General features: G+C 36.4%; 2 protein-coding genes across 9 annotated transcripts in view; one reads left to right on the forward strand and one right to left on the reverse strand.

The window, feature by feature from the left end:
- The window catches only part of TPR (translocated promoter region, nuclear basket protein), a 59,153-nt gene extending 51,982 nt beyond the window's left edge, over positions 1-7,171 (reverse strand). For all 4 annotated transcript variants that reach the window (XM_074322244.2, XM_019738042.3, XM_019738043.3 and 1 more), the window contains exons 1-6: positions 7,032-7,171; positions 6,360-6,668; positions 5,148-5,252; positions 3,146-3,219; positions 1,238-1,334; positions 2-105 (exon numbers count right to left, since the gene is read on the reverse strand). In XM_074322244.2, the coding sequence (XP_074178345.2) occupies positions 2-105; positions 1,238-1,334; positions 3,146-3,219; positions 5,148-5,252; positions 6,360-6,668; positions 7,032-7,101 (759 nt within the window). In that variant the 5' untranslated portion in view covers positions 7,102-7,171. The remainder of the gene's footprint in view (position 1; positions 106-1,237; positions 1,335-3,145; positions 3,220-5,147; positions 5,253-6,359; positions 6,669-7,031) is intronic.
- The window catches only part of ODR4 (odr-4 GPCR localization factor homolog), a 29,448-nt gene continuing 19,214 nt past the window's right edge, over positions 6,983-17,216 (forward strand). Inside the window, exons 1-5 of one of the 5 annotated variants that reach the window (XM_074322248.2) lie at positions 6,983-7,122; positions 9,506-9,580; positions 9,886-10,006; positions 12,205-12,339; positions 15,345-15,440. In XM_074322248.2, the coding sequence (XP_074178349.2) occupies positions 9,908-10,006; positions 12,205-12,339; positions 15,345-15,440 (330 nt within the window). In that variant the 5' untranslated portion in view covers positions 6,983-7,122; positions 9,506-9,580; positions 9,886-9,907. Of the gene's footprint in view, positions 7,123-7,337; positions 7,462-7,903; positions 7,950-9,505; positions 9,581-9,619; positions 9,722-9,885; positions 10,007-12,204; positions 12,340-15,344; positions 15,441-17,216 lie in introns of those variants that run through there. The other 4 variants (XM_074322250.2, XM_074322247.2, XM_074322249.2 and 1 more) reach the window with 4 other exon arrangements.

Consider the following 17,216-nt stretch of genomic DNA (forward strand, 5'->3'; position numbering starts at 1 on the left):
CCTTAACAGAAACATCAGAAGCTTGAAGTTCATCCAGTTTTAACTGAAGATCGCCCTTTGTTGCATTGCTTTCTTTAAGTTTTTCATTTAGACGTTTAACATCCTCTAGAAAGGTCAGAAGCAAGTTTTAAAATGACTAATTATCGTTCAGAGGAACCAAACATCAAAAAACACATCTCTAGGAATATAAACATTTAATATAAAGTAAGTAGTTCCCAAGTCCTCTATTTTAATCTGTTTCTGCCATTATTAATTACAAATTTAAATGAATAGATGACAAAGAAGCTAAATTCCTATACCCAACCAATTTAATTTATACTGGTTATTTTACTTCAAGTACAGAATTATCAGCAAAATATGCAAAATCAACGGTAATTTTCCTGATCTATAACCAAGAGTCTATTAAAATTTCACAAATAGCCATTTGTCAAATTAAAAAGTAATGATATATATAAAAAAAACTTCTACTCAAAACAGCCATAATATACATGCTTACTTTTCATGTTCCTTATATCAAGGTTTTTATGAAAAAAATTCATTTTACCTACTCACTAGCTGATGAACATTCTCAACAAATACTTTGAAGTAACTTTTTCTGAGACTGGAAAAGTCTAGTTACCTAATTAAATACTGCTGTATAACAACAAAAGTATTTGAAAATTTCTCCTTTAATAGAAATAAAAATTTTCAAAAATCTTATAAAAAGTCACCAAAGGGAACTTGATACGATTAAGCTACTTAAGAGTCATGTTCACTTCAATACTCATATATCAACTGTATTACATACAATATTCTGTTTACATATCTTATATTCCTGCCTTCTAACTCCACCAGCCTATTTTTAAATATGGGCTCTTCTTTTTAGTTCTTATGTTGAATGCTTATGGACAGATTATACCAACAAGGGTGTATAAAATGAGGGAGTTTAGCTTCTATAAATGAACATTTAAATTGCTTTCAATATATTACGAATAACTTTATAGTAAGTATCTTTGTATGTAAACCTTGGTCCAAATTACTACTTCTTTGAGATGTTTTTTTTCATTTGTGTAACTTGTCTAGCCACTTCTTTAAATCCTTGATATTGATCTAAATATAAGTGAGTAGGAGAAACTATAGCGTGTTACTCTGAACTCTATTCTGACATACGATAAAGAAATCTCAACAACAGAAACGGGCTGTGGGTTAATTCCTAGCACTGTTAGAAGAGAAAGTGAAATAGTGGAGTTCTTCATACCCGTTAAATATTCAAGTTCTTGAGATAGTCTCTCATTGGTTCTAATTAAGTCTCTTTTCTCAGCTTCTAATTCTTCCTTTGTCCTTGTAAACTGGCTCTGTCATATAAAGGAGCAAGCATAATACACTTAAATAAGAAAATCAAGTTGATCAATCAATACAGGAACTTGAACATGAAATTGTCACTTTAATTAACATCAGCTGAAGTTTAAAAGTGGTTCGTTTTCTTTCTCTTATAACTTATACATCAAAAAGCTTAAAAATTACCCATACGTTCAACATTTCTGCTCACAATGTATTTTGGATTTCTAAAAATTATTTTTCCTAGGCTCACGATAAAACTTCCCAGGTCACTTTGTATCATTTGGAAGTGTCCTCCTTAAACATGTCTTTGTAAGACATTTACTTTTAAATTTTTGCTGTCACTACATTTACAATTATTTCTCAAGAAAGATCCCTAGAATGGAATTACTTAAAATTCCTAATAAACTTAGTCAAATTACTTTCCAGCAAGACAATGGCAATTTATGTTTTTCTTTGAGTTATAAGTGTCAATCTCATGCCACCCATGCCAGAACTTAAGATTGTTCTTAGAAAAAAATAATGAAGAGAAAGAAATCAATGTCAATGTGGGAAGGTGAAAAATAATTGTTATTATTGTGTTATCTGCATTTTTCTGATTACAAGTAGAGTAACATTTCACTTTGCTATCGGCCATTTGTGTAGCTTCTCTCTCTCTTTTAAATTCCTTTGCCCATTTCCCTCTTCATTGATTTTTCTTATAATTTGAAAGTGGTCATGTATTAAGGATGTAAACAGTCATACTTTTATTGAAAAAACTTTTTAACAGTTTATTTGCATTTTAGGTCTTTTTATGTAGAGAACTTTAAATTTCCAGTGGACCAATTCTACTACTCTTTGCCATCGTAAGTATCTTTTATATATTAAGTATCTTTCAACCTCATATCAAATGGAAATTTTTAAAAAGCAATGGAAGGAGTCTAAAGTTCTATCTGGTCAAAGAATCACTGGGTATGATCACTTTATTAAACAAATTGGTCCACAATTCTTATAATCATATTCAATTTTATTACTGTGTTTTCCCCGAAAATAAGACCTAGCGGGACTGTAAGCTCGAATGCATCTTTTGGAGCAAAAATTAATGTAAGACCCGATCTTATTTTAATATAAGACCAGGTCTAATATAAGACCGAGTTTCATGTAATATACTATAATATACTATAATATATAATATAATATAATAATACCGGGTTTTACATATGCAATATAAGACTGGGTATAATATAATACCGGGTCTTATATTATTTTTGCTCCAAAAGACACTTTAGAGCTGATGGTCCGACTAGGCCTTATATAAGAGGAAACACAGTAGTATTGTAAGGAAATAATTTCCCATGTTGATTCACTCATATCCCCAACTGTATCACAATACTTGAAATTATGCCTGGGCAATAAGTAAGCATTAAATAGATACTAATTTCTAAGAGAAAGGAAAGATGGATGGCAGGTAGATAGGTGGATAGATGGATAGATGGATCTATGAACATCTATCCTACTTACAATTCTATGGCAGTTTACTTACAATGAGAATTTAAAAAAAACAAAAAACCAAAACTTAAGAGCTCCAGAGGTAAAACCAAGTGTTTTTTTTAAAACTATATATCAAGTACCAATATATTCTAATGAGTAAAAGAAACGTCCAATCTATTAAAAAACATCAAGACGCAATTAAAAAATTTAAGTTTATATCCACGTTTTTCTTAGTAGCTTCTCCTAACAGAACAGCTGTTTCATCTTCCCACTGACTAATTAATAAGCAAAATCAGAATAGAATACTTCCTCAAGTATCATGCTTACAATTAGCTTTACTCCTAGGAATAACATTTACCTGAACGGCAACATTACGATCCTGAGCAATTTCTAGTTCTTTGTTTTTCTCAGTTAGTGCCTTCAGTTGACTGTCTGGATAAAAGGAATTTTATGATCAATCACATATAAGCTTAAAACTTGCAATGACAATTTTTACCCAACTGCCACCCATATACATTTTAAAATTAAGAAACTGAGTCTCAGAAAGGGTGAGTTGTACATTGCATTCCAAACTCATAAATATATCCCAAATTTACTGTATTTCTAGATCAAAATTTTAAATATGCCACCCTTCTCCAAAATCTTATTTGTGATCATTCCAGGCAACATTTATAGGGAAAAGCATATGCAATTATCAGTTTCCTTATTTTTCAATAACATCTTCCAAGTCAAACATAAAAAGGTGAATTACATTTACAAATAAAAAATGAGTTAAAAAGTATAAAGAGAGTAAATAACATTTAAACTACATAAAGTATATATACACAGTAGTCACAATAATGGATACTGTAATTGTAATTAAGCTTATTTATCACTCTAAAGGGAGCCTTTAACGTGGAAGAAAAAGTATGCTTGATACTGAATTATCAATCCCACAATGTCCACTCATAATGGGCTATCTCCCCTTATAGAGTCTCTCTTCTAAATACATGCAGATAATTAGAACGTACTTTCTGAAGCTTTCTTCCATTAAAACTCATCTATATTACGTGCTAGTAATTTATTGAGCAAATACATTATTACTACTTCCAGTCTTAAATTCTATTTAAACAATTGGCTTATTAAAAGAAAAAACCCTGCTAAATTTAGTCTAAATTTTCTATTTTGCTTTAATGTTATTTACTGCTTTCCAAACTTACAGATGCACAATGATAAACTAAAACAACACAAATGTAACTGTACACTTCGGATGTCGATTTAGGTTTACCCCCATCTTCCCCTCCTGCTCCTTTTTCCAGTTCTTATACAAGCAACTATAATCACAGTCATTTTCCCAAAATTCTTTGCATCACTACTCTACAGAACTTTTTATTATGCCAAGGCAAAACTATATATAGATGATGAACTGGACCTCAAATAGGTATTTAAATACTCCATAAGTATTTATGCCTTCATTACACATTTCCATATCCTACTATATGCATGTCATATGTTTTAAAAATGAGGTGTGCCAAAATTAGCTGGAAAAAAGTTAGGACCCAAGCAAAGAGTAAATGAGCATGAACATGGTTAGGAAAGAAGGTTGAAGTGTTAACCATTTTCCTTATTAGCTTCCTGAGTTCCCAATCAAATTGAAATCCAGCTACATCTAATAATAAATTATTATGCCCCTATTCTATAAAGGTCATTCCTGACATTTGCTTTCTCCTACTGTAAACAAAGCTCACAATACACATCATCGTCCCCAAAAATATCAGGACCTTTAAAAGATTTTGTGTACCTTCCAGGACTTAATAATGTAAGAAAACTAATGAAGAAGGAAAACAGCCACTCATCTTTCACAAGAACTAAGTTATAAATAGGAAATATCAAGATTCATAAATATAAAATTACAACAAAGAGTTAAAACATAAATATAATGGAACTAATAGGTTTTAATTTTTCAATAACATAAAATTAAACTACTCTCTTTACTTTTTCAGTTGCATAATGCTTTATTTAGCCTTTTCAAAATGCTTTCAAACATACCACATTTGATCCGTATAGCTGTGTGGGTAGATGGACATGTGCTTCTAGCCATTTTATAAACAACAGTCAGACACTGTTATGATTTACATTAAGGCAAAAAAGCTTTTAATAGCACTCAAGAATTAGAACCCAGGCCTCCTGACTATTAAACCCTATGTTCTCACAAAGTCTGTACCACTGAATGAAAAATCAAACATCACCATAAATGAAGACAATGACAATCAGTATTTTCATAGATAGTAAGTAAATGTCTCCAAAGCATACAAAAGAGTGTGAGTGTCTAAACATCTCAAAACTCCACAGAAATTGCAAAGATGTAATTAAATACTTACTGAGCTTCTCCAGCTCAAGCCGCAAGCTTTGGCACTCTCTGGTTTCATTCACAAGTCTCTCCTGACTGTGGGACAGCCTCTTCTCTATCTCAAAGTACTGTTGTTCTACAGAAGAGCAGAGAAAATTAAAACCAACTACACATGTACACACAGTTTCAATATTGCCAATTATTTTTAATAAGCTTAACTTTAAAATTTAAGACACAGTAATGGAACTGCATTCCAAGTAAGATAACTTGAGAAAAGGAAAATACATCGAGCACTGAAAAGGTCTTTAATATTTCCAACTGACTTATATGCATATGACAAAAGAAAATACGGCCGAAAGAGGCTTTACAAATTACTCATCTGTCTATCACACAAGATTATGAACTTCTTCAAGGCAGGTAACATATCTTATTTATCTTAGTATTTTCCCCACACATCAGATTTCTTAGCATAAAGCAGCCAAAAAAAATTTATTAAATGGAGACAAAATTTAGATTAAAAACTGTTTTGCTTTAAAAGGCTTGTGAAAAATTTTACTAATGCTAATTACTATGCTCTAATTTCAAGGACATTGACGTCACTATTGTCGGTAATTTTCTTATTTGAGGGTCTACTATAGAGTATCTATAAATAGATCTTAACATATTTTCTATAAAATTCCAACTTTTGGAGATAAGTCTCACATATTAAACATATTTACTGCACGTTCCCTTTGTTTCCAATGTCCTACGCACCTACTCACTTCCATAAACATGTACGTAGTTTGTTACCGGACCAGCGCGACACACACTCAAAACAAGTGCACGAAGCAGTCAATAAGGGCTTTGAATGCAGATTACCAGACAATAGAGCGGAAATCACCATTATTTTACGTGCAACATACACACAGGGTACTCAAGGCTCGGAGAGATAGGGGTTGCGTACTCTCTTTAGTCCGGTGTAAATAGACCCAAATCTCACAATTTCTTAACAGCGTTAAGTGCCCCTATATGAGATTACCCTAATTACGAAGAAAATGGACCTAAATGTGGGTTCAGGTTTTAAAAAACAAAAAGTCTCCTTCGTATCAAACTGTCAGAGCAGGTGAGAAAAGGCCTAGGGCGCCCACGGGGCCCGGGAAGCGATGCTCCCCGTAATCGTAGACAGAGAGCGAGCTGGCCAGGGGCAAAGCCACAGCTATGGAGCCAGGCCCAGAACTAAGGGCGGGAAGAGCATCATACTTACCGCTCTCCACCTTAAATTTCTCGTGCCGCCCCTTCAGCCCATCGATCTCGGATTGCTGGTCGGCCAGGAACTTTTCAAGTTTGTTCTGCACCGACTTAGGCAGCTTGTTCAATTCCGTGCGCTCCAGGACTTGCTGCAACACCGCCGCCATGTCGGTGGGGCCGGGGGCTGCAGCCGCAGGGGCCGACGGAGCAGAAGCGGAGAAGAAAGGCGAAGACCAGGAGGACCCAGAAGTCTGGGCGGCCGCCTCTGCCACCTCGCCTGGTGGCTCGCGCGCTCCGACCCGCCGGAGACTTCCGCGGCGGGACCCTGGGAAATCGAGTCCTCGGTGTTAGCGGAGGCACCAGAAGCGCGCAGCGCCGGCGTCCGAATGCGCGCGCAGCCGCTGGACGCTGTGCACCCTGGGAATCCGAGTTCAGAGGTGGCCTCTGACCTGGTCGTGCTCTCGGATTTCCGGCTCCCCTTTCCACCCGCTTCAAGCCTCGCAGGCTTCTGGGAAACGCAGTGCTTTTCCTCAATCCCTCCTGAGCCCAATTCCGCAGCGTCCGCTGGGCTTCCTCCTTTGTCCCCGCCCCCCGCCTCCTTGCCCGGCCGCGTGACCACTGTCCGCGAGGTGGCGCCACTTAGTACTCGTCCACCCACGTCCCTCCCTGAAGAGCAAGGCGTCCTTACCATCAAAGCTTCGGGATGCCATGGGTCGTCCTCTTTGGCGGCTTCTAGACACTGAGCCACTAGAGGGCATCGGTCCCGGCAGGGCCGGACGGTAAGCGCCAGGCTACCGCCACGCTCTCAATGGTGCCCGGAAGGGGGCGGGGTGGCGACCGCAGTCGGTTTGGCTGAGGCTCAGCGGTGAAGGCGGGGGGTTGGGGGGGGGCCTGCACGCGTCATCAATCTGCGCCTCCTGACTCCGGAGACCCTGGGTTTGGAGTGGGAAGTGAGGTGTGGGAAGTCCGTCGCTTTCTGATGAATTCATTGGCTGTGCAGTTGGGATCAGAGGGCACTCTGGCCCCTTGGAGGCTGGTGCTTGCACTCTAACCTCCCTTCCCAGGTGGACTGACAGTGCGACAGATTTGTCTGCCACGCGTGCACACGCTTAGTACAGGTGAGTCAGCCTAAGCGTGTGATTCGTGTGTGGGTGAGGGTTGAGTGTGTGCATTAGGGCCGAGCTTCCTTTTCAAGGAAGAAAGAACAGAGTGTAGGAAACATATGGACAGACACTACAACACACTCAAATCCATTTGTGGCAAACTCACCTTATTTTAGACGGCTAACTTAGATGCTTTTATTTTATTTATTTATGTATTTGTTTTTGGTGGCGCGGTGGGTAACAGTGATCCAACAGGCATTTAAGGAACCCAGTTCGTTTTTCAGGAAGATTTTAAAATGCTAGGAGGAGTTGGATCACTGTGAGTAACCTTTGTTTTTATGTTTTATGATAACACTGCATAAGATGTTGTCTTGTGTTTTTAAAATTGAACAACTGTTGTAACAAAAGTTTTTAAACAATTCTTAAAAACCATTGCTCACTCTGTCACCTTAAGAGAACGACTTGTTTCCAGATTGTACTTCTGTGACTTCCGCGCTGAATCGGTAAATGGTTTTATTTTTGATTATTCTTCTAAAATTTATTAAATTACTTATTGAAGATAAAGCATGAGTAATTCATCCTGCAATTCCCACATTACCAAGCCTTTTGTGAACATCAGTAGGGAACTTAAGGTTGATTCCCCCCCAAATGTTTTATATAAGCACTAAGATTGGTGGTATGTGCGGTACTGTACTATGTCCTAGGTCCACCATATTATCAAGTTATTGATCTACCATTTGGAAAAATGCAGATATTCGCTACTTGAATTCGCAGAATCCTAAAATTAGATAGGTTTTCAGATCTGCTGTGATTGAAAATATTGAACTCTATAAGGCAAGCTACACCTTTTTAGTAGCATCGTTCGTAAAGGGTTGTTGACTACATTTAAAAGTTTTGAAGGAGCACTAAAAAAATTATCTGACATTCAACCAGATTTCATAACTCAGTAGGTTATCATTCTCCTGCTGCACTCAGTTTCTCACAGATTAACATGGCCAGTAGATGACACCTTGGAAGAAATAAGATTGGAAAATCACATATCATAACTTTGGAGTCATGTCACTGCTATTTCTTGAAAGAACTAGGAATTATCAGGCCAGAAGCAAAGGAGTAGAATAGCATGAGGAGAGTTGAATGTACAGAAATGCATACCTTAAGGCACTACTAAAAGTGGAAAGCCCTTAACTTTGTAGAGGAATTAATGATTTGGACAGACAGTTCTAGACTTACTCTAAACAAAAGCAGTGTGCAAACTCATCTTACTTGCATGGTTGTCAGAAAAGAGGTAGGAAAAAATTTAATACATTTTGAGGCAACACTGAATGGACTCTTTGAAACAAATCAGCATCTCATAGGCCATGTCCAACTGGAACCAATTCTCTGGGCTTTAGTTTTAGACTGATGTCACTGACTGACAGTTGCCTGGTGTCAGATATGCCACCCTAGCACATCTAGAGTTGCCTTGACTTTATTTTATAGCTTTTGTGGATATCATCTCTTTACATTTTTGTCTCCCACACTGAATGTGAACTCCTTGAGATCATCATTATTACCAAACTCTTTTTTCAGCATCTTTGGGTTTAAGCTACAGAACCTCGAATCAAAGGACCATAAGGCAGGAAGAGGAATACACTGGTTCTCATTCACAAACTGGAGAGAGAGAGCAGAACAGGAGTTACCCTTAATAATGGTTTAATAGAGAGATTGGGTATGATTCCTCAGTATGAGCATAATATTTAAGGGCATGGATTCGAGAGCCAGGCTGCTTGAGTTTAAATCTCACCTTTGTCCTTTAGGCAAGTTATATTACCTTTCTTTGTTTCAGTAGAAGATATACAAATGTTCGTTAGTGCTGCATTCCTATTTATTTACTTCCATAGTGCCTGTTGTATGTACCACAAGTTACTCAAGGGCAGAGGTCAAGTACCAGTCATCTTATAACCACCTGATAACAATTTCTACCACATAGTTCTCCATAGTATGCTTATTGAGTAAATGAATTTGATTCTATCTACCTCCCAGTGAGCAAATCAGGAATGATCATCTTTTCCTGTTTTAGAAATGAGCACACCGAAGCTCAGCAATATAGTACCAGAAATAACGGAGGAGTAGTGCATCTGAAATAAGAAATCAGGTATGTTGACTACCAACTCATGTCCTTTCCTTATCCCAGGCATGGAAACAAGTTTCATCTCTCATGTCAACGCTGGTTGATTGGTAATCATTTCCTGCAGCATTGTGTGGAAAATTCTGAAGCTACATTTGAACTTTGCACGTAAGAATACCCTACTTACTAAGCAGTCACTGCAGGGTATGGGGTAATTGGGTGGTATCACTTCTCTCTCTGGACTTTCCCCATGAGAAAAACAGTGCAGGTTGTATTTTTTTCTGTAAAAATGAAATGTGTTTTTGTTTTTTTTTTTTTTTTTTGTAATTTAGGAAATTGAATTAATTCTCCATAATGGGAAGAACCTACATTGTAGAAGAGAATGTTGGCCAGTATCTTTCAAACATGAATCTCCAAGGAAAGGCTTTTGTCTCTGGTCTTTTAATAGGACAGGTATGTATCTTTTACTGTGCATTTATTGGTAAAAACAAATTACCTGTTTTAAAGTTAACAGTAGAATCAAGGTGATGGTATAGAGGGATGGAATGTAGAAGTAAATTTAAAAACAGATCTTTGAGGGACAATGTGGAGCAGTAGCAGGATAAACCTAGTCGAGGTTTGGTTTGCATAATTCAGAACATATTCCCTTCTGCCAAAATATGTAGAAACTCCAAAATTTGACAATTTTATTCCCATTCTGGTTTGTCTTATCTCAGACTTATAGCAACAGTGGTCATATTTTGTTACATATTATAGTATCTATCTTACTGGATTTAAAAAACAAATAAACATTGATTCAGTGGAGAGGGAGGGAAAGGGATTGGAAGAAATTTGAAAATTAGACAAATTCTATTTCTCTCATCGAGTTAAGCCTTAAAAATCAATACAAAATGGAGCAAAGATTTGGGCAGTTACTTTAAAAAGCCTGAGCACCAACTGACTGATTATAATTGAAGGAAGACTATGTTAGTCAGCAGGGAGGACTGAGTAGCAATACAAAATAACAATAGCAAAAAAACATTTAGACAGATATAGGCACTTTGTCTGTATCTGTCTAAACACTATTTAGGGGAGACAGTACTGTGGCCCAAGGACTTGCTTTTGAGGCCTAATAGCAAATAAAGTTCTATTGTGACAATTTTCTTTCACAATTTTATCATGTTGCCTTAGAACCTTCAAACGACATAATTAATTTTCTTTGTTCTGATTCTGTCTGCCTTTCCACGCTCCTCTCGCTCAAATTTGATGCCCGTGTTACCTACTTATAAAGAAAGTCCTGAAGGACTCATGTGTTTACTCCCCTTCATGGTCACAAATCTTAACTTGTAAGACAGAGGGCAGCCCCTGCACTGTTCACCTGGGGAGTAAGCCCCAGACTATGAAGCCTCATTAGAGAGCCAGACTGCATCTCTGGGCAACACTCTGAACTTCTTTCTGATTCAGGTTACTTAATGTCTACTGTAGGGCTTTTTTTGCTAGGAACTATTTATTTAAGTTTCTTTTACTTCCCTTTATTCTAAAAGAATTAAGGGAAGAAGAGTCTTAGAGAAAGATGTGATTCATAAAGATAAAAAGTCAGTGAGAAATACCCTCTTCCAAACTTGCTCTACTGCACATAGACTGTTTCTAGAGCTCAGCAAAACCACCGTCTGACAAATAAGTCTTAGGATGTCCCTTCCAGGCTTCCTTCATGCTGTGTTTTCATCTCTTCCACTGTTTACATGTTTCTTCTTCTTCTATCCCAGGGTTCATCACTTTTCTCTCCTTCCCCCCAAGCTTGTCTGTTTCCAACTCCTAGGGTCAGTTTCCTTTTCTTTTCAAAGTCAGATTTTATGAAAGGAAGAGCTTTCTTAACACCTACTTTTTTCTGTGTGCATTTGAATGTAACTCTCTGGAAATTTTTATAGAAATAATTTATCTCCTTTATTTGCAATTCCAGGATGACACTAATGAGGAGGATTTCAGGTCATGTATGAGGATGACACACGTTAACATGTATCGTCAGCCTCATTTTTACTCTTTCTTTATAGGAAACTTTCACAGTAATGAGAATGAGCTATTAAATATTCCTAAATTTATCTTTGGATTCCCCCCTTTGGTTATCATTTAACTGCTATTCAAACTGGGGAACATAAATCCGATAGCACTTCCGTTACGTGTCCCACATCCCCTTCGTTTTTCTGCGGACACACGTGTATAGGTTTCCCATTATCATTTCAGTGAAAGTAAGACACACAAGGTCATTTGCTGCTTTATTTCACTGAGTTTTTGTGTTTGCTGAATGATCCAATTACTCAAATTATTTAGGAAATAAATAGAATAACTAGAAAACTGACCAAGGGTGTTTATTATCTTTTCATTTAAATGCAGTTCATTTACCCCCCCACACCAGGAAGCCATTTTTAATGACCACTATGTGATTCATATTGATGTCCACATAAATGAGGGTCTGATATTAAATATATTAAAAGATAACATATGAAGACAATTTTATAAGGCTGTCCATGAAAATTGCATTCTCTATGTATTCCATTATACAGGTATTAACAATTTAGGCTGCTATAGATATTACTCAGTCTTTAAATATCGTAAGAGCTCTACATTCCTCAGTGAGATACCACTCTAATAAGCTTTTTTAATTTGTTTTTAAGTGTTCTTCACAAAAGGATTATGTGATTCTTGCCACTAGAACACCACCCAAAGAGCAACAAAATGAGAACCTGAAACATTCCAAAGCTAAGTTGGATAACTTGGATGAAGAATGGGCCACAGAACATGCCAACCAGGTCATCATGTTTTTCTCTGTATATAGTTAAGGTTGTGTTTATTGACTCACAAAAATAGAAGCACTGTATCCTCAGGTCTCTAGAGTAGGATTTCAGAGTACTCAATCTTAAGTTTTCAAAACTTGTATTTTCTTGCTTGAAGTTAAGTAACCTACCCAAGACTACAAAATAAGTAGTGGAACGGGAATTTGAACCTGGGCAGTCTGACATTTTGATCTTATATGCCATGCTTTTCCATTGTTAACCTTTATCCATTATATTTTTTAACCTGTTCCTGGTCATTTAACTTATTTTCTAATTTTTCTTTACTTTAAAATAACACTAATTATTGATAATATAGTTTCTGATCAGATTGTTTTAAAGACTTAATCTAGGCACTGAGGGAATAAAATGATGGTTAATTCTTTTTATAACTAGCCTCAGATTTTATGTTTTAACCAAAGCAAAAGACGTTATTACCCAAACCAGTTATAAGAGAAATGACACAAAAATAGACAAGTGTTATAGGAATTTAGAGTAAGGAATGATTACATATCATCTGCCATTGTCTGGATTGAAACAACTTCACATAAGGTTCTGAACTTGAAAGATGACTAGGACTTTGCCAGAAGTAGTTAGGGAACATGCCAGCTGCACAAAGGACAGTACGGATAAATGTCCCAGAGGCATGAAAGTTAAAGATGTGTTGGGAGAATAGCAAGTAATTGGGTATAATTGAAACACAGGGTATGTGAAAGAATATTTAGACATAAGACTGTAAGGGGCCAGTTATGGATGGTTTTGGAGTCTCAGCCTAAGAAGGGAGACATTTGGTTGATAGACAGTAGCCTGTGGTAAACTTCCAGAGCTCCCTATTGTGAGAAGGAGTTAATATGATTGATCTGTCAGTAATTTAGAAAATAATTTCAATACCTTCATCCAGCGAAAATGGAGAGTAGAGAGACTGGAGACAGAACAGAAGACATACAGTTATAGCAACAGTCCAAAAAGACTGATGTGAGCTGAAACTAGACTGAACGTTATGAGGGTGGGGGTCATGTCTATTTTGCTGAGGGCTGCTACATCCTCAGTGCCAAGCACAGGACGATTTAGTGACTGAGTAGATTGGGAGTGAAGAGATATTGTGAAAGAGTTGCTAAAGATTACTAAGATTTTTAGCCTGGATGTCCAGAAAGATGGTGTTGCCATTACACAAGGAGGAATCCGATTTGGAGGTAAGTGAAAGAAAGATGAGTAAATTCACTTAAAACGAGTTATTGAATGGATTCTATCATCTAGGTAAGAAGGTTAGAGTAAGGTAAAAGTAGTTATTTCCTTCTCCAATCAACTGTAAATCTTTTAAACACACACATCTTTATTGGTGTTTTTGTGTATGTGTTTGTGATGGGGGGTGGTATGCAGTTATAAAAAAAAATCCAAGTAATATTTAGTACCATCTTTTAACAAAAATATAAAATATTTTAAACTTAAATTTCTGAACAGTTTATACATATATAGAGACATAGTATATATAAATGTATATGTATATACACATACAGAAACATAAAATTTATATAGCAAATTAGATTACCATTTTTGCCTCTAGAAAGAAATGGTTAATTTTATGTTTGTGATTTTCAAAAGATATGCAGGTGCCCAATGCTCAATATGAAAACTATTCTTTGTCTATATGCCAAGCTTGTGTTACTATAATAAATAGAATTCATGAAATCAGAGGGAATCACCAGCTGATACGATGCCATTATATTAGGGATTAGATTATGGTATCTAATTTTCTAAAGACGAAATTTAGTGATCAGCTTGCTCATACATTAACTATGCAAAAGATACCCAAAGCGTTCTTTCCTCTGAATATAGATGGTAGAAAGAAATCTATGTGTCATTAAAAACTAGCCACAATCACTTGTAGGGAAATAACATATTATGGAGGACAAACTGGTAGTATGTATCAAAAAAACCTTAAAAATAGGCATAACTTCTTAATTTAGTAATCCATCTCAAGAGATTTATCCTAAGCAAATAATCCTGTGAACACTGAAAGACTTGCTAGGATTTTTAACCAATATCATTTTACAGTAAAGAGAAATTAGAAATAACATAAATGCCCAATATATCAATAAATAGGCTTTAACAATGGAGGTAAATCTACAATAGGAAACAGTGGATTTTCAAGTCAGATTCCCTCTGTTCAAATTTCAGGCTCTGGTATTCTGCTAAGTATTGCAGGGATGTACAGGTAGATGAGAATGATTTCTTCCCTTAAGAAGCTCCCAGACCAACAGGTCAGGGACCCAAGTGACTATAATCCAGGTTCGTGGGGTAAGCTCTGTGGGAAAACTGCACCCAAGTCCTGAGGCAGTTGGGAGATCAGGGAGGGCAGTTTCTGCAAGCCGACTCTGAAGTATTCCGTGGAGTCCAGGCATGTAGTAGAAGCAGAAGAGGAAGTCAGCTCAGGGTAAGCGAGCAGCCTGAGGAAAGATCGAGAGTTCGAAAGCCTAGACAATATGCATGGAGAACAGTGAGGCGTCTTTGACTGATACTGGAATATCTCAAGACAGCAGTGGCAAGTGAGACTGAGAATCAGATTAGCCAGATTTTTGGAAATACTAGTCTAAGGCAAAATTGATATTTTGTGTAGCTGATAGTGGAAGCCACTGAAAAAAATTTCAGAAGATATTTCAGTCTTTGATCTCATGAAATAGGGGTTTATTTATTGATGTAGCTAAAGGGTGTCATTATTAAATGGTTTTATTTATAAGGTAATTTTAAGGTAAAAAGTTCAGGACACTCTAGGAAGACTTTGTATATAATCACATTACATGCATCTTGATTGTCATCCATTTCTCAGTATTTTAACCAGTTTTTCAAAGCCCCTGCCCCAGTGCTGTGCATGTAGTTGGTACTCAGTAGGCATTCGCTGATTTAATATTTAGCTTCTCAAACACAAAGGATCACATATAATGCCAAATGCTTATGGTAGCTAATACGGTATTTCTATTTTTCAGGTATCCAGAATGCTACCAGGGGGACTTGTAGTTCTTGGAGTATTTATTATTACAACTTTAGAAATGGAAAATGATTTTCAAAATGCCCTGCACAGAGTAAGTCTGAAATATCAAAATTCTTAATATGATCAAAGATATATCTTATTTATTTGATCATACACATGTATAATAATCCTAGGCATAATTAGACTAGTGTTGTGTAATTCTTTATACTGAGATTATATTGAAATAGCTTTTTCCACTTGGTTGCTTGGCATATTATGTGTAATAAATGCCAATATTTGTATTTTTCAGTCAAAGTTAGCTATTTTTAAATAGTCTTTATAGATCATTTTTTACTATTATGAAACAAGTTATAATGATTTAACTGATTGTACAATAGCATTATTCTGCTGGACCTTCCATTTAGTTCCAACTGATTGCTATAATATGAAAGGAATAGGTTTTGCAATTCTTCACTGTTCAATTCTCTCAAGATTCTGAGAGTAAAACATAAAGTAACAACAATCAGATACTTAGTCCTGGACAGAGTATCATGAATCCCATTTTTGTTTGTTTGTTTTATTTCTACACCACTGAATTGGGTAACATAGCCTAGAAATAAGTATGAAGTTTTCCCTTAGGCCCAAACCTAAAGCAAACTCTACAGTCAGCTTGCATCTCTTTTAGTACTCAAAAGAGTACTAAAGTGAGCCTTTAAAAAGTTATTTCCCACCTCAAGAGAGAGGATGACCCTTCTTAAGAAGTGCAAAACCCCGCAGAATCTTAAAAAAAAACAAAACTTTTTCTAATAAAAAAGTGTGCAGCACACTGTTTTAAAAGAGATCGGTCTGCTTATCTTCCACCTTTTTGTAGATTAGTATAATAGACAGTGGACCAACAAATCAAACACTATCTATAAAGGACCTGAGAGTAAATATTTTTGACTTTGCAGGCTCTGTGGTCTATGTTTCAACTACTCAACTCTGCCACTGCCATGCCAAAGCAGCCATGGGCAATACTTAGACAAATGGACATGGCATGGCTGTATTCCAATAAAAATGTATTTACAAAAATAGGCAGTGGGCCAGAGTTGGTCCATGAGTCATAATCTGCCGATTTCTGTAATAAATAAAACTGTAAAGGATAAAAAAAAAAAGTGTGCAGCAAAGAATCCCAGATGCTGCAGCTTCTTCCAGCTCTATAACCTTTCCTATCAAACATCCCATCGTCAAACTTTGATATTTGTACCAAGGGAAGAAAATGGGGATATTCCCCTCCCTTGGCAAGTTATTCAACCTTCTGCCATCTTTTCCATTTAAATAAATGTACATTTCACAGCTGTTCATCCTCCTTGATATTTTGACATGTAATCTAAATCTTTGCATATTTAATAGCATTGGTTGTGCATCTTTTTGTGGTTGGTGCTGGATTGAATGGGGTGAATATGGGCTCAGTGCTAGAGAGGTACAGTCAGGTCCTCCTTCCTTTGCTTTTGTATCTTTCATTGCTAAGAAGCACATAAGACTTTATAGAAGCACGTAAGACTTTAGAAATGCTATATTAATTATTGAGTTTTAATTATCTGACTTTGTTTCCCTTGTCCTGCATTGAGGGACATGATGAGAAATAACCTTATAAAACTTGTCAGTGTCTCCCATAAGGTCGTTGCTAAGAACTTTGCTATATTACATAATACTGTCTTTGAAGAAATTCCTTTTGATATCGTTAGGAGGAAAGTTGTGCCTCGTCTGATCAGTTGTTTGTTTTCAGCTTTAAGGGCCATACGAATTAGGTAACAGATTGGGTTTCTCTGTGCACATTATTGTTAGAAAGCTTAGAGCCAAATTTATGGCTCCTCTCCCCATATCAAGTATAATTCTTTTTCTGGCA

Source organism: Rhinolophus sinicus, chromosome 11 (genome assembly GCF_057876585.1).
Source record: "Rhinolophus sinicus isolate RSI-liver-muscle chromosome 11, RSI-T2T, whole genome shotgun sequence".
NCBI classification, from domain to species: Eukaryota; Metazoa; Chordata; class Mammalia; order Chiroptera; family Rhinolophidae; genus Rhinolophus; species Rhinolophus sinicus.